Raw genomic sequence first — 24,709 nt, forward strand, 5'->3', positions numbered from 1 at the left:
AGCGTGAGTCAGCATATCCAGTGGGGAAGGATCATGGGAGTTGAAGGCTAAAACATCTGGAGGGCCACAAGTTGCCCATCCCTACTTTATAGTTTAGCCATGGAAATATTTAAGAGTTGATCTGGTTGAAATTACATTTATTTTAGAGTTCAATCATCAGACTGTAACTTTAATGACATTGTTATCAGAGATCTCCTGTTCCAACATTATTCCGTCATCTTACATTCCCTGAAAGAGGCAGCCACACCTTTATTTGATTTAAAAAGCAAGCTGAGTCCAGTAATGCACGTGTGCCATGCACAAGTTTTAATATTTGGTAGCTTCTCTCATTTTATGCTTCCTTGCACAGAATTCCCAGTCAAAGATTTTGGTATGAGTACTGTTTGAAAGGGATTTTTTCCTTTGAAAAAACAAACAGTAATGGAGACAATTGGTGTTCTAGTTACTCTCATGCCAAACCTCCATTCCCTGGTGTTCAGGGGTATGGTGAAAGAAACTAGTGATAGGTGGCTCATGATCATGCTCAGTAGCTTTTAAAAGCTCTTATTAAAAACCCTACCAGTTAGTTCTAATGAAAATTGTATTAGGTGACTTTGGATGCCATCCAAAGTCACCTAATGGCTAGGGATTGGAGGAGTTTTGTCTAAACATACATAGGATTGCCTCCTTTGTCATGTAAGCAGATAGACTGCTGTCCTCATCCAATGGCTCCAGTGCACATACAGAACTCAATGTTTGTGAGGGCTAGAGCCTTGTTCTCAGGAATGCTCTGCAGGTACAATAGGGATTCCTTGCTGTAGAAGAGAATGAGTAGGCTCTGCACATTTGACGCCCAGCAGAGCTGTGGTTCATGCCATATATGTTCACTGCTTCTTTCATTTCACACTGCTAATTTACTGTTAACCCTCAGTATTGTAGCTTTCCCCAGACAGAGGAGGGGATATCCTCACATTTTCAGAAATTGGCACTCTCTAATATCATCAGCATTTTGACTGGCTTTTTTAAACATTTGGACTAGGCAGATAAATGGCTTACCTATCCTGAGAAGCAGAATATTTCAGACAATTTGTTTTTTTCCTGCATAAAATATTACTCAAGACTTTGAACAACATCATAAACCCTTAAACTGCTCTCTGCTTCAGCCATCAGGAGTCTATCCAGTGGTTGCTGGGCATACAGAAAATAAATGAAAACTAATGAAATCTTCAGGGGGATTTAATCTGCTGTTGACATCACCCTTCCAAATGTAATAATAAATACCACTGCGTGTCGCATGTTTTATTTCATGCAAAAGAGTAGAGGAAAAAATGTAGCAGATGTAATTAGGTAGAAATCAATGTAACACATGAAGCCAGACATGTTAGATGGATCAATCTTTTTTGTTGCTTATTTATTACTACCTTAAAATGTTTCAGTGTTTACTCTTAGAAGCTTTCAGTGATTGTTCAGTATGCCAGTGAAACAAAAACCCCCACTGCATGTGTTGGTTTGGACATCGGCCCCAGTGGTAAGCTGCTATGTTTGGGAATTTAGAGTTCTCACATCCACCCATCACATGAATGGCGTTGTATGTAACCCAAGTTATATCTAAATGGATGGATGGTGTGCTTGGTTTCTATGATCCTTCTACTGCTTTTGGGAGGGGGAAAAACTGCAGAAACCAGACACATTGCACATATATTTATTTGCCCAGTTATTCACATGGTGTTGCTTTTCTAGGACCTCACTACACACATAAGCTTATCACCAGGTCAAATGTCTGAATTCTCCCCTGAGCCACAGAATTTGGCACAAGGTGTAGAACTGTAAATCATACTGATGACTAGAATCACTTTTAAGTGTGTGCAGGATCTTGTGTGCGAACAGCAGCCCTTTTGACTCATTTGACTGATCAGCAGTCCCCCATACCACATGGCAGGTTGCTACCAAAGGACTGTGCTTGTAGTGTGAGCCATGTGCCTTCCTATATCATGGTGACTGACATTTTAGCTAATTTTGCCAAGCAATTATTTCAAAGATAATTGTTAAAATAGAAGGTAATCCCAGTCATGCTTTCTTTTGAGTTCTTAAGTTTTGTATTGGTGCATTGCCTACAGTGTTTAGTGTAGTCGGTCTACAACACTGTGATAATGTCATATTATGAGATCCACCAATGCAGAAGTCTATATGCCCTCTAATAAGCATGTAATTGATGGAACACCAAATTCCAGATTGGCCTGCTATTCTTATCCTCTAGAAGCTACTTCAGGTATACCCAAAGGTTTATGCATTGGAATTTTGACTCTTCCCCATCATAATTTTCCTTTGAAATGGTTCTTAAAATTTGCTTGTCATGCAGTGTAAAGGGATACTCTTTGAAAAGCCTAAATTCAAATTCTGCTTTGGATTTGCAGAAAGAATCTCAGTTGGTTGAATCTTGGCCTAAGATTTGATCACTCAGTATTGTCCAATGTTATTTTCACACTTGCTTGCATCAATTTAATCCAATAATTCTTAAGTGAAGTCTTTTTGCCGTAAAGCAATTCTTTGGCATTTTTCATTCTCTCATCCTAATATAGGATCGTTAATTAAGAACCTCAATAGGCTTTTTACACTTTCCCCCCAGTGTTTTTCATCAAAAGTGGTTTCTTTCAAAATAAGATTTGAAGCCATCTGCCCTTTTTGTCTTTTTTTATTTAAAGAAATGGTATTCTGGGATCTCCTGTGTGTGGGCAGATCCCCACCTTCTTTACTGTAAATAAATGATTTTTTAGAAATGATATCCCAGGATCTGCCTGTATATGTGCCTTTCTGCTTTTCTTCCCCTTTTTATTGTTAAATGAGTTGAGTAACTCTGAATAATACTAATAGTAATATTACTCTATAACAGTCTCTAATAACAAAGACTTTGATTTAGAATATCCCATCATTCTTTAAGTAGAAAATGCTTGCCAATTTTTCACTTTGGTTGTTGGAGAAAAGTCTTACAGTTGTTTAGTTGCAATGTTATTTCTCTATTCATTTTAACTCCTCAGTTAAACTTGGAAAGTTTAACAAGGATGGTAAGTGTCCTTTGAGCACATGAACTTATTTGGCCGTAACATCCTTCTACATTAGTCATAGCCACCAGAGTGACCTTGTGTTGGCCAAAAAGAAAGTTTCAGCCACTTTCCCATAAAGTTGAAGCCTAACTATGGGGATTGGACAGTTTCAAGACAGACAGGATTTAGGAATTTCATGAACATGTTGCCATGTTGTTCTCTGGGTATAGGTAAATGGGAGCTTACTGTAGTTTTTATTCACAGTAAACAAGACCATTACCATTGTCAAATGCTTCTGCTTTGTGTAGTGTTTCTGTGCGCTTTATTTCTTTTCACTGTAGAAATCAGTGTTAAACTATTATTTGTAAAATAGCAAGATTAAACTGCACTTTTCATTTGATTGGCTGTTGTCCTTTGGGTTGAACTGTGATTGCCTGTAGTCTCCATCAATACCTGCCAAAGCCTTACATGCTGCAGTATTTCAGGTGATCGTTAAAATGTTCAGAATTTTAAGAAGTTTTAATAATTAATTTTGCAATACCATGTACACTTGGTATTGAGTACCACTGAACTCAGTGGGAATTACTTTCAAGTAAATATACACAGGATTAGGCTGTAAAAGGAGTGGATGTTTTATATTTAGAAATCTTCCTAAATAATGGTTGGTAGCATGCAAATAATTTCCTGTTTCTTTCTGTTTTCAACTGAACTGGTCAGTGGTCGGTGAAGACGGTAAGGCCTGTGTGCTGATCTGCCTGCTGTACTTTGTAACATTTACAGCATGAAAATAGCTTATCCATCTCATAGTTGCTTTGAGTCAGTTGTTGAGATACATATTCAGATCACTTAATACTTTTCTTCGTCACTCGTTGTCTCATAATCCATTTGTGTTTGGTGTGAACAAAATAGACTGATAGTTTGTGCAGGTTATATTTCAGATCTCTTGTAGATGATTCAATCTATGTTGTCTCTATAAAATGAGAGGGACATTTCCACAGTCAAGAGCTTCACCTGAGCTCCATTTAACACACAAAGTGTATGTGAGCCAGTCCTGTGCATGCCTGGAGCTATTTTTAAAGGGAGGGGCCATAGCTCAGCGACAGAACACATGTTTTGCATGCAGAAGGTCCCTGGTTCGATCTCCAGTAAGGTAGGAAAAAACTCCTGCCTGAGACCCTGGAAAGCAGCTGCCAGTCAGTGTCAACAATACTGGGCTAGATGGACCAGTGGTTTGACTCAGTACAAGGCAGCTTCCTATGTTCTATTTCAGCACTGCAGCTCTTCTATTTTAGAAATGATTTGTTAGCTCCTGATAATAGTAGTAATGGGTTTACTGGTATTTAATATCCCACCACTCCTTTCATTAACATATCATTAGAAAATCTTTACCAGTTGTTCACAAGGCAAAAGACACTGAGGGCACATGCCTATGGCTTATGCCCTTGATGATTGTAAGCCCCCAAACTAGGAGGTTTGTGGTCATACTGTGCAGGGCAGGAGGAGCGATGGAGGCGATCTTCACCTCCCCTTTCCTCCTGCCATGCATTTTTTGCTAAATGGGCTTTTTTGCCTATCTAGTGAAGACATTTCAGAGGGGGAGGGAAGAAGGCTGGCAGAGGCTCAGGATAACTCGTATCCTGGCCTCTCCAGTCTCCTTCCCTCCCCACCCACCAAAATGCCACCTTTGCCCCCTCTTTGAGGTCATGTTCCCAACCTCGGAGACCAGCCAGCGCAGTTCTTTCCTCGCCACCTGCAAAGGGGTGGAAGAGGGTGGTTGGATCTCTGATTACCCCCTCTGCAGTCGGAGCACTGCCTCCGACCTCAGACCCGGGAATCCAAACTATCCTGTGGCCCCTCAGGAACTGCCTAGGGCCATAGGATTGCTTCTTGAATTGGGAAGAATTTTCCTTAACATGCTGTCTTACACAAGCAAAATAGATCAATTTCATGAACCTAGTCATAGAAAATGAATTTTCTAATATTAGGGCTTGGTCTAAAAACATTCAGCCTATGGTGATAGTGCATTTAAGATTAAGCAACTTCTCTATTTGCGACAATCAGCACTATTTACAATTAATAAAATTGATCTTAAAACAGTATTTAAATAAATTAAAATAATTCTAATCAGTTAATGCTATTATGCAAGTTAGATTGAAGTCTAATAACGAAGTTTGTCTTTTCAGTTTAATTTGTAATGATCACAAGAGAAATATTCACAAGTGTCAAGATGCACCAAATCTTTCTTGGTTTCTCTAAAAATTAACATTCCTTAGTTATCATATTGCCACATAACTTTGTTAGTCTCATTTGTGAATCAGCAGTGTTTGATCTGGAGGCATCTCTGTTTCTTCCATTTTAAAAAGTGTGCAGTTGCTGGTAGACATGCCTGGTAGACTTGGAATGGGAAGAAAAGAGGAGGATTTGAAATATACTCCTGTTCGCTTTGTAGTTGATAAAGAAGGCATGGAGCATTAATAAAGAAAATGGCTATATTAATCCTGAAGCTGAAAATTTACATGCAGACCTATATTTTATGTTGAGTTCAATAGAAAATAATTTACTATGAAAGAGTTGTGCTGTAGTAAGAAGCTGGTGACAAATGTTGCCTACTGTGCTGAAGACAGATACATTTTATGTCAAGTGAGGCAGCAGGAGTGGGCAGAAAGTAGATCTCCAGATATTTTGGAGTTCAGTTCCCAGCATTCTTGACCATTGGTCATGCTGGCAGGGGCTTCTGGGAGCTGAAGTCCAAAGCATCTGGAGATCTACCTTCTGTCCACACCTGAAACTTTTTTTCTCAAGGTAGTATTATAGGGTGGGGTCCAGCAAAGGTACGATGGAATGGAAGTGCATGGTTAAGGGGTTAAGTTCCAGTGAGTTTCATGGAAATAAGCCTAGAGCAAAGGGCTGGATGTGCCTGATCTCGTCTGATCTCAGAAGCTAAGTAGGATCAGCAGTGGTTTGTACTTGGATGGGAGACTGCCTGGGAATCAGGCTTCCTGCACTGAGCAGAGGGTTGGACTCGATGGTCTTGTAGGCCCCTTCCAACCCTTTGATTCTATGATTCTAAGACATCCCTGGTTTTTGCTGGATTGTATATGGTGAGTGTGGCCTGTGTTACAAAGAAAATCAAGTGAAACCACAAAGTGATCTCTTTAAAAACTATCTTCTGCCATGTCTCCCAGCCCCGCTGCTTCATGGGAGGGCTGGCCCTGGTAAGAACATCCTGTCACTAGTTCAACAAACTGAAAAATCTGTTTTTAAGGAATGCTTATGATGTTACTATTGATTTGAAAAGAAGATTAGTTAGAGATTTTAGAAGAAGATGAACTTAATAGGCTTTATTCTTTACAGTCCTTTGAAACAGCTTCCTGAGCAGATGGCAAACCATAAACACACCGAGACCTTTGCATTCCTGTTTAGCCTGTAATTACGGGTTGGTGCTATAGTTAACTTATTAAATCATTAAATCACATGTGCTCAAGCAGGTGGATCTGTGAGTCTTTCCTTTGTAAAAGCTTGTGTATAGCTCAGAACTTACTAATTATTGTCCCAGCCAACCAGTGTTGCATATAGTAGAAGCTTCTTGTATTCACGTCATTACAAGCAATATCAGGAGGTTGAACAGGTAAACTCTAGCTTCTAAACATTTCTTTTAGACATGTATAGTTATTTCAAGCTACATTGTTATTGGGCAAATTTTAGCTGGAGAACGCCAAAGGAATGTAGATGGTCTGTTTCTAGTGAATATGAAATATAATTCTTAGATGTATACTGAACTGAATGAGACAAAGGGATGGGTGACTTCTGATCCATAAACTGCATGCATCCTTCTCCTTTGATACATCCTGTAGCAAGGAGACAGAATGAATTGCCTTGAATGTGGTTGCTTGCAGAGATACAAGCTGTAGTAGTCTTTAAACTGAAGATTTTGCAATGTCATACAAATGGTGTAAACCAGATAAATTAGTGTTGTCTATCAAATTAGTGTTGCCTAACAAAGGGATCTATTTGAATTGCAGACTGTGTTATTTCCAAGTTACTCCATGCACGAGAGCCTGCCTTTTTAGGTAAATGGATTTAACCTAGCAGAGCCTAAATTAGCTTTAAATGTACCTGGCTTTCCAGTGTAGAAGAAGCAAAGACGTTCTAAGAGTAATTTTCCGTATTTGGGTTATTACCATAACCCGTTCTCCCATGTTTGGAACTGAACAAGAAATGGGGGTAAATAAAATGTGTATAAGTTTCACAGTCAAGGAGTCAAATTTTGCCTTGGCTTACTAACCAGCTGTGAACTGGGGTCACCACTGACCTCTCTCCTCTGCCAGAGAACATGGGGCAGAAGGGGAGGTATCAGGTAGCCTTCTCTAATTCAGCATGATGAGAACTCCCCTCCCAGAGAAAAAGAGAGTCCCTCATATTTGACTGAGATTTGTGGATGGCAAAGCTGCTGCTATCTGCTCCCAAGCTTGACATGATATATGAGAGAGAGAGAGAGAGTTCAGGGGAGGAGCCTTTCACGTTGTACTGAACAAGAGTCCTCGCCCCTGGCAAGCTGGCGAATGGGTTTGTGAAGGCCCGTTAACAGGATGAAAGTTCTACGCAGGCAGGGAATAAATGAATCTGTAATGTATGCTTAATTTGTAAAGTGCTTTATGCTCATTATTGTATCTAGGCAGGTTTGCCCATTTAAAGTTCATGTATAAAATGGGAGCATTAGGTAAACCACAACTGGACAAAATGTGAGATGGAGTATTTGGCTGGTGCAGACATAATGCTAGCTCCCTGCTAAGTGCAGCTAGCAAATTGCGAGCCAGTCTTGGGAATGCCTGCTCATTCCTCGCAGCCCATCCCTGGCACAAATACCTCCTCCTCCATAATCATGGTTAAACAGTTTCTCAGCAAAGATAGTAACTTTGCTGAGAAACTGAGATTAAACCTAATAAGGATTCCCCTTATCATGAGATCTGATACTCATTTTTAAACTGACATTTCAAATCCTGGGTTAACCAATTCCCAACGGATTTAACTACGGTTAACATTGGTGCCGATTTAACTGCTTAGCCGCTATTAAGTGGGAGGGATAGTTTGCTCTGGAGAGGGAGACACATCCCTGAGGCTGGATCCCAGCTTGCCAGTTGCGGTTAGCAGGGAGCCAGCATTATGTCTGTGCCAGCCCAGTGCCTTTTTGCATGTATGCTGCAGCAAATGGCTAAATGGTTAAATGCATCCAAGCCACCTCCAGCAGTTATTTCTCCCACAAAGAATTTCCATAGCCGTAAGAATTAGAATGCTGCTCTGCATAACCTAGTCTAGTATCTTGCCATGGGACAGGTGGCTATGCATGGGCCAGGGTGCATGAGGACCCCTTTAATAAGATTTTGTTTAAATGTAACTTTTCTATTGCTAGTACTAGGGAAGACCATTATGGCAGCTTTTAATGGGTGGAACCCCGTTAAAAGGACTTCTGCTCATTCAGCAAGACTGTCTCCTCCTCTCTTCCCACTGCAGGCCCTCACACCCTCCCCAAATCTGTGCCAGAGGTTCCCCCAACACTCCAGAGCAGATGTTGAGGGGAGGGAGAGGGAATCCGCCCCCCTCATTCTACTGATAAAAGCTGCTCTGAAAGCAAGATGAGCTAATTGGATTCCAGACAATACCTTTTTGACTATTCCTAATTCTTCCATCTTTTCTTCAAAGCCTTTCAACCCTTTCTTTAGTTCCCAAGCTTCTCATTGGGATGTGCCAGTGCAGTACTGCCTGTCTTTGGTACCAGTCTGGTTCCTCTACCTCCATCCAGAGATCAGATCCTTTCCACCCCGAATGCAAAAGCACCTCGTTTGCTGCCTTGTGCTAAGCACACTCTGTTAAGTATGGTAGCCCACTGCATTTACCTGTGACCTGTTGGTTACCATTTTGGAGTAGCTGCCTTTCTTTCTAATTATGTGTTCTAACCTTTGATTAACTATGTTGTTATACTCTGAACTACTTCATTTTGCACACATGCTTGCTAATGATACAATCAAACCAGGATATATGGAACTTAGTATTGTACATGAGGCAGTGGAAATTGTGTGTTGTTAATCTTACAACTTTGATAACAGGATTATCAAAGAATCTTAAAATTACTAAGAGTCTTGTAACATCTTAAAGACTAACAAATTCTTTGTGGCATGTTCCTTTCCGGGGTAAGCACTTTATCAGAATCAGTTGTGTTTGCTACCAGAGGTGAACATGGGTTACTTTTTTCTAGAATTCATTCTAAAACTTTATGGTCGTGTTCGTACATCAAATTAAAACAGGGGTTTTCAACATTAAGGGCCAATGGGCACATTGAGAAACTGTTGTGGGCACCACACAAAATGGCTCCCATAGGGGCCTAGCTAGTCACAAAAGACTAGTACAAGGCAGAGTTTGGGTCTGAGCCCCAAATACCAAACTACATATTTGTATGTACCCACCCATGATCTGTGATATAACGAAACTCTCAGACTGAGCAGTGGTTATCAACACAGCAATTCAATACGAGATGTATTTTTCTGGAACCCCATATAGCACAAAATACCAGGGGAAAAATGGTGATGCTCTGAGAAACGCGCTCTCTCTCTCTCTCTCTCTCTCTCTCTCTCACACACACACACACACACACACACACACACACACTTACTTTACCAGGTAGCAGTAACATGCTTTTTCTCCCCCCCCTTCCTTTCACAGGCAGTTTGGGTGAGTGCAAAGCACTAGTTTCCAGCCACCCTCCCTCTTCCTTTCCTTTCCTTTCCTTTCTTTTCCTTTCCTTTCCTTTCCTTTCCTTTCCTTTCCTTTCCTTTCCTTTCCATGGGGCTCAGAGGCATTCTGGAGAAAGCAAAGGTCTGCTGGAGATCTGCACTTCTATTTCTATCAAAGCTGGGAGGAGGACTTTGGAAGCTTTTGGGTCTACTTTTAGTTAACCACAGTTGGCCGTGTCATCTGGACTTGGAATTGTGGTTGATTCTAGCTATGGTTAGTTTCAACAAGTTTGAAGTTGGCTTGTGTGAAACTGACCAGAGTTTGTATGAACCACAATTTGTCATATCAGACAAAACATACTGCAGTTAAATAATACTGAAAGCAAAAACTCCCAAAGTTATCCACCTAGCTGTTTGGGAGGAGGAAATGGGACGGGGGGAGTGTATGAGCCCAAAGCTCACTGTGACTCATGCACATCATGCTGAAACATGATTTAGCGTAACATACAAATGCGGCCTGTCTATTCCACAATTGCTAGTTCCTGTTAAGGTGGACTGTACACCATAATGTCCAGAGGCTTTTCAACAATGTCCCTGGTTAAGCCAGCTATTCCCTCGTTTAGGTGTTTGGAGGTTCCCTTTCTAAATGTTTTGCAGTTTTGTTTGCTGAATTAATTATACTATTTCAATTCTGATCCTCCAATATTTTTTGGTTTTTTGGTTCCAAGTCAAATCTTCTCCTAAACTGATTTCCTTTCCCCTCAAGATTATACAATATACAAAACTAATTATAATCTATGAAAGGGTGGGCACCTTCTGGGGGTCAGGGGGCCACATTGCCCCACCGGACCCCACCAGGGTTCACACCCCTACCCCCCACTGCTACATGGCTGAATTTGATGGTGCAGCAGCAGCGAGCTGCTCAAGATGTGCTCAACAAGCACATCTTGTTTTAAAGAAAAATGTCCACAGCAAACTCATCAATAGTGATGGGAGCTGCAAAAAGGCCAGGGAGCTGCATGCAGTCTGCATGTTGCCCACCCATGATCTGTGATATAACGAAACTCCCAGACTGAGCAGTGGTTATCAACACAGCAATTCAATACGAGATGTATTTTTCTGGAACCCTGATTTGCAGCATTGCTGAGTGTGGTGGAAGTTCTTTTCTGATACTTCTTTCAGTGAGGAGGTACTATTGGTTGTATGTGAGCTGCCAGTAGAAATAACCAGTAGATAGCTGCACCTTCTGAGGTTGTATTTCTCTTGGTTTCAGGGTCCTGTGCAAGAGGATTTCAGTCACCTGCCGCCAGAACAAAGGCGGAAGAAACTGCAGCAGCGGATTGATGAACTTAATAGAGAACTACAGAAAGAGACAGATCAAAAGTAATTGTTTTTGCTCTTCTATTTTTTGGTTTCTTGATCTTATCGTTACTTCTCTTTTCTTGGGTATCACTAATTTTAAGACTACTTCAAACATCCATTTGTCTTTAGAATTTTCAGTGTTGCTCATCAGCCCTCTCAATTTTTTATAGTTTTGGCTGTCTCCTGTGTATTAGCAGCACAGTTCATTCTGTCTGACTCTCTCTTCTCTCCATCCCCAACCTCTCCCATAAAGATATGCGGAAATGGTAGGATAGAAGACAGGATGTTGAGGCTCATTTTTTTTCCCTTGCAACAATTAAATGACTTCTAACTCTTGTATTAGAAAACTGTTAGTGGTTGGCCCCCTATATCAGATGAGTAAGATTCAGCCTGCTCTAGAGCGGGTTGCACTCCCCCTGGATGATCAGGTGCGTAGCATGGGGATCCCATTTGGATAATTGTAATGCATGTATGGCTGCCTTTGAAGATGGTCTGGAGATTTCAGCTAGTGCAAAATATGACTGCAAGACTTGTAACTGGCACCAGGTGCTGTTATCATATTATACCAGTCCTCTCTTGCTTGCACTGGCTCCCAATTCATTTCTGGGCCCAATTCAAAGTGCTGGTTTTGACTTATAAAGCCCTACATGGCTTGGGATCTTGATACCTGATAGAACACTTCCCATACTTTAAGGCCATCCACAGAAGCCCTTCTTCACGCCCCCTCATTCTGAGGCTCAGAGGGTGGCAACAAGAGAGAGGGCTTTTTCAGTGATGGCCCCCCATCTCTGGAATGCTTTCCCAAGGGAAGCTCACACTGCTATCTTTTTGGCGCCAGGCATAGAACTTCCTGTGTTTTAAATATTTTAGTGTACTTGTGTTTAACTATGCTAGTCCCTGCAATGTGGTTTTATCTCCTATACCTGATACTGTATTTTATGCTATGTTGGGACATTTATTAGTATTATATTGTTTTTTTAATTGTGATTTCATTTGTAGCATTATTATTATTGTTATTATTATTGTAAAACACTTAGAGAAATTTCTTTCTGAGGCATTTAACAAATTCAGTAAACGAATAGATAAATAAATCTTGTGTCTAATAATTCATTATGGATTTTTCCTATAGGGATGCGCTTATCAAAATGAAAGATGTGTATGAGAAAAATCCACAAATGGGTGATCCATGCAGTCTTCAGCCAAAATTGGCTGAGACTATGAGCAACATAGACCGTCTCCGAATGGAAATTCACAAGAATGAGGTTAAAATCTCTTAAAATGTTAATTGGATAATGTTTCAGAAGAGGCTTGGTACAGGTTTTCAAAGCCCCCTAGATAAAGCATCCTCCTAAACTCCAAAAGGATATTCATATGAATAAGAAGATCATATTTGCTATTACACTTCCATCCCATTTGCAACAGCCTCCACATTTTAGCCAGCTAGGCCTAAGGTTCCAATTTAGTTCAAGAGGAGTAGTCTGTGAAAACCATACAGAGCGCTTTCCCCTCAGGATGCTTCCTTACAGATGTTCAAGGCCTGCATTGAAGGAAGGAGTGCGTAGCTGTTCTCTACAGGGGTAGGCAACTTGGTGCCTTCCAGATGTTTTGAACGGCAGCTCATGTAGTCCTTGACCATTGTCTGTACTGGCTGCAGCTTATGGGAGTTTTACTCTAGAACATCTGAAGGGCATCAAGGTTGCCTACCTTTGCTCTACATAATATCATAGTTGGAAGAACATTAGTTAGAAAATATTTTGATGGATTCAGTTTTGTAATATTTATCTGTGCTCCAATGATGAATGGTGCACCTAGGGGAATATATTGGTTCACCTCAATTCCAAAATGAACTGGGAGACTTCTAGAGCAGTTAGATGAACAAGTTCAGTTAAACTGAAGAGCTCCTTATGTAATGGTGGCATTGGAGCTTGCAGTGAATTTGGTAGCAGTTCCCAGAAAATAAATTTGAACAGGACTATGTTTTCAGAACAGTCAAGACATGCATTTCTTTTGCCTGGAAATTTTGAGGGTTCAGGAGTTTGAAATTACTATGGCTATCTATTCATAGCTAATGCTAGATTGAGTTTGAACTAAACATTTGTTTGAATACTGGTGCCAAGTGGACTACCGCTCTCACTCTCTTTGTCTAGGCCTGGCTTTCTGAAGTTGAAGGTAAAGTAGCTGCAAGAGGAGACCGAAGACACAGCAGTGACATCAACCATCTTGTAACCCAAGGAAGAGAGAGGTCACTATATTAAACTTTTTTGCTAAAGTGCCCTGCGTTTATATTGTAGGTTTCTAAAATGGTCACTGTGTCCATCTGTAATCTGAGTAATCAGAAGCCTGCCCCTTTCCTCCCGGAATCTCTAAAAACCCTCTTCCATTTGGTTCTGTGTCCTAGTTCATGGTTTTAAGTTTACTTCACAGTAATCTAGCCACCACAATTGAAATTTCTTCATTATATGAAAAGTGTTGTGGTTGTTATAACTGAAAAAAGCATGTGGTATTGCTAGTGAGTGAGGAAGTTCTCTTCCAATGTTGTCTTCAGTCATCTCTCATGCAATTTTTCACTTTTGTATGTCCAAAAAAGAGAAATACGCCCTTCTCTTTTCATGAGCCCTCCTGTCCGCCTTCCTCCAACTGAGATTTGCAGGGGAAATCTTACACACACTCCATGCCATAAGAGGTATCAAAAGACCTAGGGACAGGATTTTTTTTTTCAGTATGTGACCTCAGTTTGGAGAAAGAAAGAAGTGCCTAATGTTTACCAACTCTTCTGTCCCCAGTACCTGACTTTTACTACACCTTCTGCATTATGCATGTGTTTAACCTTGTATGTGGTTTTAATGGTAGGATTGTATTTCTGCATTGATTGATTTTATATATTGGGCTATTCGCATGTCACAACAGTGGGTTAATTAGGCTGAATATTCAAAATGGCCATGGAATGCACCTGGCAAGTCATGGATTTATTAACCTAAAGTTGCCACTGTTACATGCAGACTGGGTCATATTGTAAAAAGCTCTGATGTAACTTTTTAAGAGGAGCAGTATATATTTTAATAAATCAAAAATAAATGTCTGTTATGATTAGTGGCATCCTTAGAAGGAAGAAATGTTAAATATATAACATAAGGTGGCTGGTGCTGAAGAATTCAGAGAGGTGTGTGTGCAAAGGTTCTGCCTGCCAACATGCCCTGAAACTTACACCCCAAATGCTTTCCGCCATCGTCATTTAGCTTCCCATCCTCCCACCCACCCTGGATCAGTTTGGTATCTTGTTCTACTTGGCTGCTGTTAAGGAACAAAGATGCAACTCTTCATTACGTTGCAGTTAATGTTAGGGGGTGCGGGGTGGGGGTTAGGCCTTCTGTGGGTCCAGCAAAGATCCAGGCTTACTTATTCAGGTAGCTGCACTGGAAGATTAAAACCCATATATGCACAATGTCCTTTTTTTTTAAGGCAGTATAGGGAAAAAACCCTGAACACTTTTTTTTTGTCTAGACAAAGCAAACTTTGAAGACTGTGGACTTCTTGATTCAAGAGCTTTAGCAAGCATGCATACAGTTAGCTTCTTTGCTCTCACAGCTATGCATGGTTAGGGAGGAGGCAGTAGAGGAAGTGACAGCAGTGGCATGGCCCTACTCTAATAGACAGAGTGCATTTAAAGGACAATTTTAATGTTCTGGTTATTTTGATGTGCTAGGCAGATGGAATCAGACTTCTCTAATGACAGGTCTGCCTATATTCTGCCTGCATAAAAGTTCAGCCTATGCCTGTATTGTTCAGTAACACTATTGAAGTATGTATGTAGGGTTTGCCAACCATGGCTACCTTGACAAATATGTGATCTGAAATGAGGTCTGCAAAGGTTCTGAGATATTTTTTTTAACATATGGGAAATTCTTGGGATTATTGGCATGAGGAGTATGAAGGTTTTCTGTTTTAACTATTGCATTATAGCCCAGAGGGGAGCTACACTGATGATGCAAACCACGAAGTTCGAAGTCCACCACAGCAACATGGCCACCATAATGAATTTGATGATGAGTTTGAAGACGATGATCCTTTGCCAGCTATAGGACACTGCAAAGCTATCTATCCATTTGATGGTAAGGTTAACTTAAGGTAGACATGTGTGTGTGTGTGTGTATGTGTATAATCACCTAAATATAATTGTCTGCATATAAACTATTCTAGCAGCTGGCTTAGGTTCTGGGAAATCATGCCATGAATCATTTTTGTTTAATGGCAGAATAATACTTCTGCATTGTAACAAAACAAATATGTTAGATTAGAAAAACAGTCATTGGCATACATCCAACTGTGCTACAAGAGACCAGATTTTTGTCTCCTGGCCTACATTAGGAACATATGTTCGATTGCACTGATTTGATGTTTCCTCCTGTGAATGGAAAATGAGTGCTGAGAAAGAGAGCTTGCTTTAAATCCTGCCAGAGTGATGACCATTTTTTCGTATCCCCATTTTTTCCTAGGTCACAATGAAGGTACCCTGGCAATGAAAGAAGGGGAGGTTCTGTACATTATAGAGGAAGATAAGGGGGATGGATGGACAAGAGCTCGGAGGCAGAATGGAGAAGAAGGATATGTGCCAACTTCCTACATAGATGTAACTCTAGAGAAAAACAGTAAAGGTGCAGTAACCTATATCTAACCTCCAGTCCATCAGCTTACCAGGGAACATTCTGTAATGAATACTGAAGCAAACAATTGGATGGAAAAGTGTTAGAGCATTTAGGATACCTTTCAATTTATTGTTCACCATGTGAGCCCAGCCTGAGATGTCAGTACTGAAACTGGAAGAACATCCTCGTTTCAATTAGTTTGTTCTACAGCTTTGGCCGGTGCCATGTCTATCTTATTTCTCTTTCTGCCTTTATCTGCTTGTCACCTTTTAAATATTCTCTTACAATCAGTGGTCAGGTCATCATATTTTATTGCTTTTCTTAATTTTAATTTTTGTAAAGCCTTCTGCTTGCTTGAAGATATTTTAAATGGGTGTTAATTTTTTTAGAATGCATTGTTTGTCACATTAGTGTATATTGTCCATAGGCAATCCTTCCTTCCCCAAGCAAGAACCTGTTCCAGTGTCAAACTTAAAACTAAACTCAGTTAACTGAAACTGGCTGCTCCAGAGAACTAGGCAAGCAGATCAGCCTTTATTTTTATCTTTTGAGTGAAAGCCTCTCTTTCTCCCCTGCAGATTGCTACATCACACATGTTTTTAAAGCTGCTTGCCATTCAGTGCAATGAGCTCTAGTTCAGAAAACTTCTACTGCAAGTGGGCAAGCCATTGCCTGCGTGTAATGGGACTTGGGGGGTGGGGGTGGATTGCAGCTCGTGTTTACAAACATCCTTGTTCTGTAAATACTTTTGCAGCTTTTACTTTAGGAATCAGATCTGCACTTTACCGCTCACAGAAATGATAAATGCAGAAGGTAATTGGGGAAAAGTGCACAGCTAAGTGCAGGGAATTCAGCAGGCTCACAGTGTGGCAGTCTGCCCATTTTTTATCTCTTTCTGCTTGTTAGGGACTTTAATGTGTATTTGAAATTATATATTTTCTTCTTGGAACTGTCGTCAAGGTTATTCTCTTGCTAAAACGCAACTGATGAGTCCCCCTTCTTTTGCACCAACACTCTTGGAAAATCTTTCCTGAAAAATGTCTCTTCCAGAAGTGCAGAGAATGTTGCATCTGAATGCCACGTGCACGCAGGCCTCCCATAATTGTGGACCACCCCATTCATTCCAATAGATGGAATGGATTTGCATACACAAAGGAATGCAGATGCAGATCAGCTCCCTTCATTACAATAAATGAGTAACCCGTTGTGAGCAGAGGATCTCTGCGTGCACACTGAAGCTCCCATGCCTGGAACAGCTCGCTGGGTCAAGGCATTCAGTCTGTGGGATGATGTGACTATAATCAGAAAGTTTTGAATGCTACTATCTTTGCTAGGATCTGTACATTTTCACTTGGGCGGGAGGAAGAACCTGGAAGCAAAGTTGCACTAATTTGCTACTGAATGAACTGTTGCCTGGAAAGTGCAGTGCGGTGTGGTGAAAGCTTGAAAAGACTCTGTGCCATTATCTATGCGTAGGGGGATTTATTCTCTAGCCATTTGAGCTGGATTTTTTTTTGAGTACACTTCTCTCTTTTTAGAGGCCTCTGGTAATGCTGTTCTTCTCTTTTTTCCTCTTGGACTGCAGGTTCCTGAAGCGGGTTTCTGAGAAAATGGGCGAGATGTTGAAGGAGGTTACATGCAGCTGCTTTTGGGGGGAGAGTGTTAGGCCCAGCAAGATGGGGAAAAGCCAGTTGCATGAAGGCATGCAGGCATACATTTCTCACTAACAATGTTAGCATTTCTGTGTGTGTTCAAAATTGTTGTAAACTAAAGTTCCATTCCAACAGAACCAAACCACCCAATCTGAAACGCATCCTTTTTATAAGTTCTGAAAAATCCTCCTTGCTGTTCACCAGTTGCACTGTATATTGGCTGTTTCAGCTGCCTCATTTTCCATGCCCATTTTAAACTGGCATTCAATCAAAATCATGTCATTGACAGTCTCTGCCTGTGCCACCTCCATGCTCGCCCTAACCTTCTCCTGCCTGTCTAGGTATGTGTCAGGCATGCCTGCCTAATGTTTTGTATCTCCATAGCTCTTCCTCCTCTCTGCATTTGTAGCAAATCCACTTTACGTATATCTCCAGCACTAAAGTTTCTATTTCAGTACCCATTTATGCTGCTATAACTTTTTTTCCCTTCATTGCCACCATCGTTACATTCCAGTTTTTTGGCGCTATAACTGATGTGAACTTAACATTCATTTTGATTTGGGGAAAGAAATACATCTCAGCACTAGGCAACTGCAGCCCATCTTCAGGACCTCAGTATCTTCTCATGAGCACTGAAAACCTAGGATAACAGCACAGATTTTCCACTACAAGACAAATGACTGTTTTCAGAAGTCAAGTGCTTGCCATTTCAGATGCTGCCTTAAACTCTCGAGTGCCTAAATCTGTTGATTGCCAACACTACCACTTCAGTATCCCACAAAGGGCTTTAGGTCTTCGCTCTGTATGACCTCCTGAATCTTTCTACAATACTGCAGCTGCTGGTAGCCATGGTAGATGTTTTCTAGAGCTCTGCCATAACATGATACATGGTGCATTGTAAACTTTATGAATCGAAAACTAAATACATGTATCAGTTTTTCATTTTATGTCTAATGAATGTTTTTAATAGGATTTTTATGGAGCCTTTTTTTCCTTGTCTCTTTTTTATTTTTTTGAGTTGGGGGTGGGGGAAGACTCCAGTTTCTAATTAACTGCAGTGCTAGTCTGTTTCCAAGTGATGCTTCATTGTAAGGACCAGTTGAAAATTGGAGTGATACTTTGTAATGATCTATGTGCACTTTTACTTGTAAACATCAAGATTTGGGAATGTTTATACATGTAAATATAGTTGTCTGCAGCACCCCATATTGTTCATGTTGTTTTGTCTGCCATTTGTGAATTCTGTTAATGAAATCATCCAACATCTAAACTAATTAGGGTAATCTTAGAATATGGGGGGAGGGGGGGAGGGAAGAAATCAGTTAAATTAAGCTTCATTAAACCAGCTTTTTGCTGTTTGTGGTAATATTTAAAACAATCTGCTCTTCTCGGGATGAGGGTCGAAGCAATATTTGGACACAGCAGTGCTGGATTCCTTTAGGAATTTTTTTCAGTGTTATTAGCGATTGTACTACCAGTAAAACTAAATCTGTGTGACTATTGTGTGGAAGTTTTCTTCCTTTTATTATTAAGTGTGCCACTATTACACAGATGACATAGTGTATTTACATTGGAGCTGGTTAAACACTAAAGGTTAGAATTTTTGGATATTGTAAACAGGGTTATTTATATAATGTGACCTTACTCATTACTGACAGAACTACATGGAATAGCTTTTTTGATTTTTTTAAAAGAACAACCTAGTGTTGTTTTTTTATTATTTCAAAGTTAAATAGAAAGACAAAATGTTCTCAATATTTCAGCAATGAGCCCTGTGGATTTTGCCTAACAACCTCATGGGCTTCTTAGAACACTTCTAGTAAAGGACTAACAGTTCTTAAATGCTACTGTTTTTCTGGGAACAGGATTTGTTTCCTCAGGAGAAGATTTTCTTTCTGTGGTATAATGCAGCCTTTATGAGGGTTATTAAATATAAGGGGAGGGAAAAAAATCTTTGTACTTGCACACTTAGCTAAAATCATTATTCTGAAATTTTGAACATGATGAATTGTCTTGGTCTTAAAACTTTTTAATCTTTTGTGCGCGTGTTAATTTTTAACTGTTTAAATGCTTTGTTAAAAAATAGTGGTTCTCTTGAGAATATTTTCATGGAATTAAACAACCTTTTCATGGCCCTGATAATTTCCTTGTTGTTTTCTGTTGCAGGCAAAGGAATAGGTGGGTTTAGGTCCTTTTTTTAACATGAATGCACTCAAGGTGGGGGAGGGGAGCAATAATTGTATCAAAGACAAAGGATCATGTTTTTCTCATTGTTAACGGGTCCAGTACAGAAAAACAAATTTAATCCCTAGTGCCAGGTATAATCCCTGGAGTTAAACAATTTGAACAACAGAGTGTCTTGTGGCACCTTAAAGACAAACACATTTATTCTGGCATACATAAGCGTTCGTGGATACTGTCCACTTCATCAGATGCATGAAGTGTTAACCTCAAATTGGGAGATTTATATACAGATGCTGGTGTGTGTGCTTGGAGAGGGGGGATGTAAACTGTGTTGTCAGAAGGAATTGAAATGCAAAAAGTACAGACAGTGATGATTACTTTATCGGTTGCCAGTCAAAATGTTGTAGGGTGGTAACATTGTAGTAGTGACCCGATTAGCGTATGTAGTATGATAAAAAAAAAACACCCTGCTCTTATTCAAACCATAGGAAAGTTGTGTCTCTAGACGAATTGTGCTTCAGCAATTTCACATTGATCTGTCTTTGAAATTCATTTGTTCAAGAATGGCCACCTTAAGGTCACGGAGAGTGTTCTGGGAGGTTGGGATGTTTCCCCATTGGATATTAGATATGTAGAAAAGAGGCAAGCATCTTGTTCACATGGTCGCCGATGTTGCAATTAATAAACCTTAATTCAGCTCCACTTTGCATTTCTTTGCATGCTCTAGGAGCCAGTCAGAGGGTGAAGTGATTTGAGAGGCATAGAACTCCTAGTAAGACCAGAGCCTGCGATATGCTTGAGTGAGCTGCCATGCAACAAATAAGCAGCATTGTTCTGTCTGGTACGCAGGGGTGGATGGGGTACAGCATTCCCTGAAAAATGTAAGTGATTGATTTGACGGCCTGAAAAAGCTAGCGAAGTGGGAAGGATGAAACCTCCTGGAACACTTCGTTGTGGCTTCTGAGACGTTCCACATATGGAATGGCACATAATCAGACTGGAGTTTGGGACAGCATTCCAAAGCTTCTAGAGAGGTCATGCTCACCTTAAGATGTCTGCACAAATGCCAAATGGTAGTGCCAGAGCTGCCTTGCTCAGTTCTCTTTTGACTGCCATTAGAGTAAGTGCAGAAGGATCCTTCTCCAATGGAACCTTCAATTTTTGATGGCTCTCTTCCTCCTTCAACCTACCCCATGTTCCTTTATATAGTGGCCTCTATTTTTCTTTTTATTTTCTTCTGACCTGCACATTTGTGGCATAGTGAGTCTCATTCAAAATGTACCTAAATTGTAGGGCTAAGGCCAGAAAGGCACAATTATTGTCTCTCGTTGAAGTAGTCCTCCCTCCTTTTTTTGCTGGGTTCACAATCCAGACTGGATCATTTATGCTCAGGCGATAGTTTTCTATTCTCAAAAAATGGAAGTGGTTTAAAACAATATGTACATTTTTCAGTCAGGAATCTGTAGATTAAGACACCCCTTGTTGATTGAAAGGCCTGTGCTTGGACCCGTTAAAGAATATATTAGGCCATAGATGTGACAGCAATGTAGAAAGGCCTGCCATTGTTCTGTTTTACTAATTAAAATAGAAGGTTCACATTTTCTAGCTGGCTGGTCAGATCAAAAACCACGTGCAGCAGCTATGGTGGATTTAAGTTCCTTTTATTAATGCTGCTTGTTTGGTCTGTTTTGGGATTCATGTCATGCTCGCAGCTGTGACTTCCAGAGTACAAACAGGAAGATAGCTGTGTTTCTTTTCCCTAGTCAGTGACAGATTATTTTAGTTATTGCTGGATAATTGGGAAGGAAAAAAGACATGCATCTCCTTTACTCCAAAACTGATATGAATTCAATTCTTACAATTACATAAAGGAGGGTTGCAACTTCTCAGTTGCCAAAGGTTAAAAACAGCAAATTTCTGCATGCTTATAGAAAGTTAATGATTTAAAAAACATCACAGCATGAAACGTATGCACAAAAAAAGCTATTTTAGCTGTGTGTTAGCAAGATAATCTTCTTGCCAGGCTGAGTGATTAGAGGCTGCAGTATTTTAATATGATGGGCAAGTCCCATTAGTCTTTGTGTGTTCTATGCCACTGCCTTCATTCTGTTGTGAAGCCTACATGTACAGAGGGGCCAACGAGACAGACATCCAAGATGGTTAGGGCCTTTCCAATTACTTTATTGCCGAATAATATACATTTGATATTTTATTTGTGGGGGATCTAATTATCTGTCCCTCCCACCCTCCAGCTGGAATGTCCAATGCAGAGAAACTTCATTCTTGTCAAGTAGAGATGATCCAAGACCTTTTGGTGCCTTGATTCGGAAAATCCAAATAGTGCCACACCACGTGGGGTGATAAAATGTGATCGTTAACTATTTACCACCTTCAAATGGTGTCCCTGGTGTACTGCCTGAAGGAAGGCCATTTCACATCCTCATCGATTTATAGAAGCACCTAAAGTACACTCACTATGCTATGCCAAATGGTAGGGCTAGTCTTACTGCTGTTTTAATGCAGTCTCTTTCCCGATCTCCTGCACAAGGGAGTGCAGAATGAAATGTAGTTGCATAGGCATCACAGGCACTAGTGCTTCTGAAAATACTAGTGATGGGAGCATTCACTGCTTAGGACAGTTTTCCCTACTGTGAAGTGAGCATGGCTCATCTTTTGGAGAGTAGCTGTTGGAGGTGTGTGTATCTGTGTGCGCGTGTGCGGGGTTGAAGAATTGTTAATGTTACATACTTTATAGGGGACTAAATCTAGATACTAATAAAAGGTTTTCGTATTCAAAAAAGCTAATTAAGTGACTGTGGATACAATCATCCAAAAGAAAAACAAATTTGCAACCTACTGCAATCTGTATCAGAGCCTCCCACACCAACAACAGTGTAGCTGGTGCTTTAGAGAGTAACATAATCCAAAGTAGCCATCTTTTCTCCCAAACCTTCCTCTTTTACTCTCCACATCCACTGCAGTTGGGATAGGAAGGCCAAGGGATTTTAAGAGAAGTGTTGCATGGTATGAATGATGAAAGAAGAATGTTTTTGGTAACAGTTGTGGAGAGAGGAGAGGACTGAGGGCTGCTAAGGAAAGATCAGATAGCAGGTGGCTGCAGTAGTCAAGGCAGGAGATGAGCAGAACATAAAGCTGGGTTTTAGCTGAGGTAATTGAGAGGTGGGGTGGATTCTAACAATGGCGTTTAGGGACAAGCAGCACAACTTGGCAGCATATTGAGCGAAGGAGGGAAGAATTGAAGATAAAGCCAAGGTTTTATCTCTAGTCAACAGAGGATAGAGACATTGATACAGAGAATGATCAAGGAGAAGAACACTCAGATCAGCAATTCAGACATGAACATCTTGAGTCTCAAAATCATTTCTTCTTTCCCAACTTCATTGAGGCAATGAAATAAAATATTTGAAAGATATGCTTTAATTCACAAGTGTATGCACAATTTTCCATATCCATTTAAGGGATATCATACAACTGATACCTTCTGCAAAGCCATTCTTTCACCTTTACTCATATTTACATTACAGTTTGTTAATAACATTATTGGATGCAAGACTAAAATCTAATAAAACCACTGTCTGCAATACTTTCTGTAATGGACAGTGTCTTCATTGATCTAGAGATCATGAAAGGTAACAAAACCAATAAATAAGGATTACTTTATAAATCAGTAGTCATTCTTATTAGGTAAATCATAAATAAATGCACACAGTACAATTTACAAATCTCAAAGTCTCTGTAGATGTCAGACTTTGACAGCAGGGCTCTACAAAAAAAAGGGGGAGGCTTCTTGAGAAATTTTTTGGCAGTGGCAACAAGCCTTCAGGGGTTGCTTTGAAATGGAATGAAAGTGTTTGCCCATTAACAGTGAGGACAATCATGATGCTAAAAGCATTGTTCCCATTCTCAATTGGCTATGTATGTTATGTGATCATATTCACTACATGAACCCTGATTGGCTGGGATCACTATTTCCAAGAAGAATATGCAATTTTTAAAAATGTGCCAAACTAGCAGCAGATCAGGGAATGAACAGGCAGCAAAAAGTATTCCTCAAATACTTTTTGAGTATTCCTCAAAAGGTATTTTGCTCAGAAAATACCTTTTCACCTCCCCAAAGCCCTCTTCTTTCCCTGAAAAAATGGGCGAACATTTGGCACAGCCTTATTTTACAGTGTGTTTTCTCTTAGTTAACTAACGATATTGAATTAATTGCATTTGAGAGTTCATTAGACGTTTCACTGCTCCGTCTGCTTTGTTAGAGGGAGTTCTAATTTTCGGGAGAGTGCAGTTAAAATCTGGTTGAATTTCGCATATCTTTCACTTTGGTTAACCTGTGCTCCTTTGCTGCCCCAGAGTAATCTCATTTGGAATTCTGTTTTGAAGATCTCGTTCATCTCATCATCTGGCTGAAAATCTGATGAGGAAAATGGGAAATATACAATGTTACTATAAAATAGCCTTTTCACCAGGAAGGCATTCTAGACAAGCAGCGGTAATATAAAAATTGCACTGGACTCTGCCTTCTGCTGCAACAAATTAAGGGCCAGCTCCAACACTGGATTATTCCTCTCCACAGAAAGAAATACAGGTATGCGATGGATGTTAGGTTTGACCTAATCCCATCCCACAGTTGCAGCTGCTGTTTTCCTTTCACATTTCTGTGAATATGGCACCTGAAATGCTCATGTGAATTGCAGCCAGCAAGGAGTGGCTGCGATAGGGGCCAGAGTGGGTCAGATGATGATTCTTCCACGTGGCGACATCCCTAAGGTTGCGCCTCATAGAAAGAAATTAGCCACTTGTAGAATGGAGTCTGGTGTGGAAGGGGCCAACATGGATAAATAAACTAAGTCCTGACCTACAAACCACAGGCCATAACAAGCCAATCCATTTTTTAAATGTTGCAAGAAATTTTTGACTCTTGAAAATTTATTTCTCCAAGGCTGAGCTAGCAAAACGCTTTTGAAGTTGCAAATGACAAATGTTTCTAAAACAGCCTACCCCAACCTGGTGACCTCCAGATGTGTGTGTTTGGACTACAACTCCCACCATACCCAGCCATGCTACTTATGCACGATTTCATGACTTCGTGCTTAACA

The 24,709-nt window shown here is 40.3% G+C and overlaps 2 protein-coding genes across 5 annotated transcripts in view; one reads left to right on the forward strand and one right to left on the reverse strand.

Moving 5' to 3' along the window:
* Positions 1–19,545, forward strand: part of FNBP1L (formin binding protein 1 like) — a 95,983-nt gene extending 76,438 nt beyond the window's left edge. Inside the window, exons 10-15 of one of the 3 annotated variants that reach the window (XM_084851794.1) lie at positions 11,022–11,131; positions 12,240–12,372; positions 13,258–13,352; positions 15,071–15,219; positions 15,604–15,762; positions 17,339–19,545. In XM_084851794.1, coding sequence (XP_084707920.1) covers positions 11,022–11,131; positions 12,240–12,372; positions 13,258–13,352; positions 15,071–15,219; positions 15,604–15,762; positions 17,339–17,346 — 654 coding nt within the window. In that variant the 3' untranslated portion in view covers positions 17,347–19,545. Of the gene's footprint in view, positions 1–3,737; positions 3,753–11,021; positions 11,132–12,239; positions 12,373–13,257; positions 13,353–15,070; positions 15,220–15,603; positions 15,868–17,338 lie in introns of those variants that run through there. The other 2 variants (XM_084851795.1, XM_084851793.1) reach the window with 2 other exon arrangements.
* Positions 19,546–23,005: 3,460 nt separating this feature from the next.
* Positions 23,006–24,709, reverse strand: part of BCAR3 (BCAR3 adaptor protein, NSP family member) — a 195,204-nt gene continuing 193,500 nt past the window's right edge. For both annotated transcript variants that reach the window (XM_084851785.1, XM_084851786.1), the window contains one exon: positions 23,006–24,024. In XM_084851785.1, coding sequence (XP_084707911.1) covers positions 23,846–24,024 — 179 coding nt within the window. In that variant the 3' untranslated portion in view covers positions 23,006–23,845. The remainder of the gene's footprint in view (positions 24,025–24,709) is intronic.

This window comes from Heloderma suspectum, chromosome 4 (genome assembly GCF_057233095.1).
Source record: "Heloderma suspectum isolate Gila_16-S chromosome 4, 16-S_ref, whole genome shotgun sequence".
Classification (NCBI taxonomy): Eukaryota; Metazoa; Chordata; class Lepidosauria; order Squamata; family Helodermatidae; genus Heloderma; species Heloderma suspectum.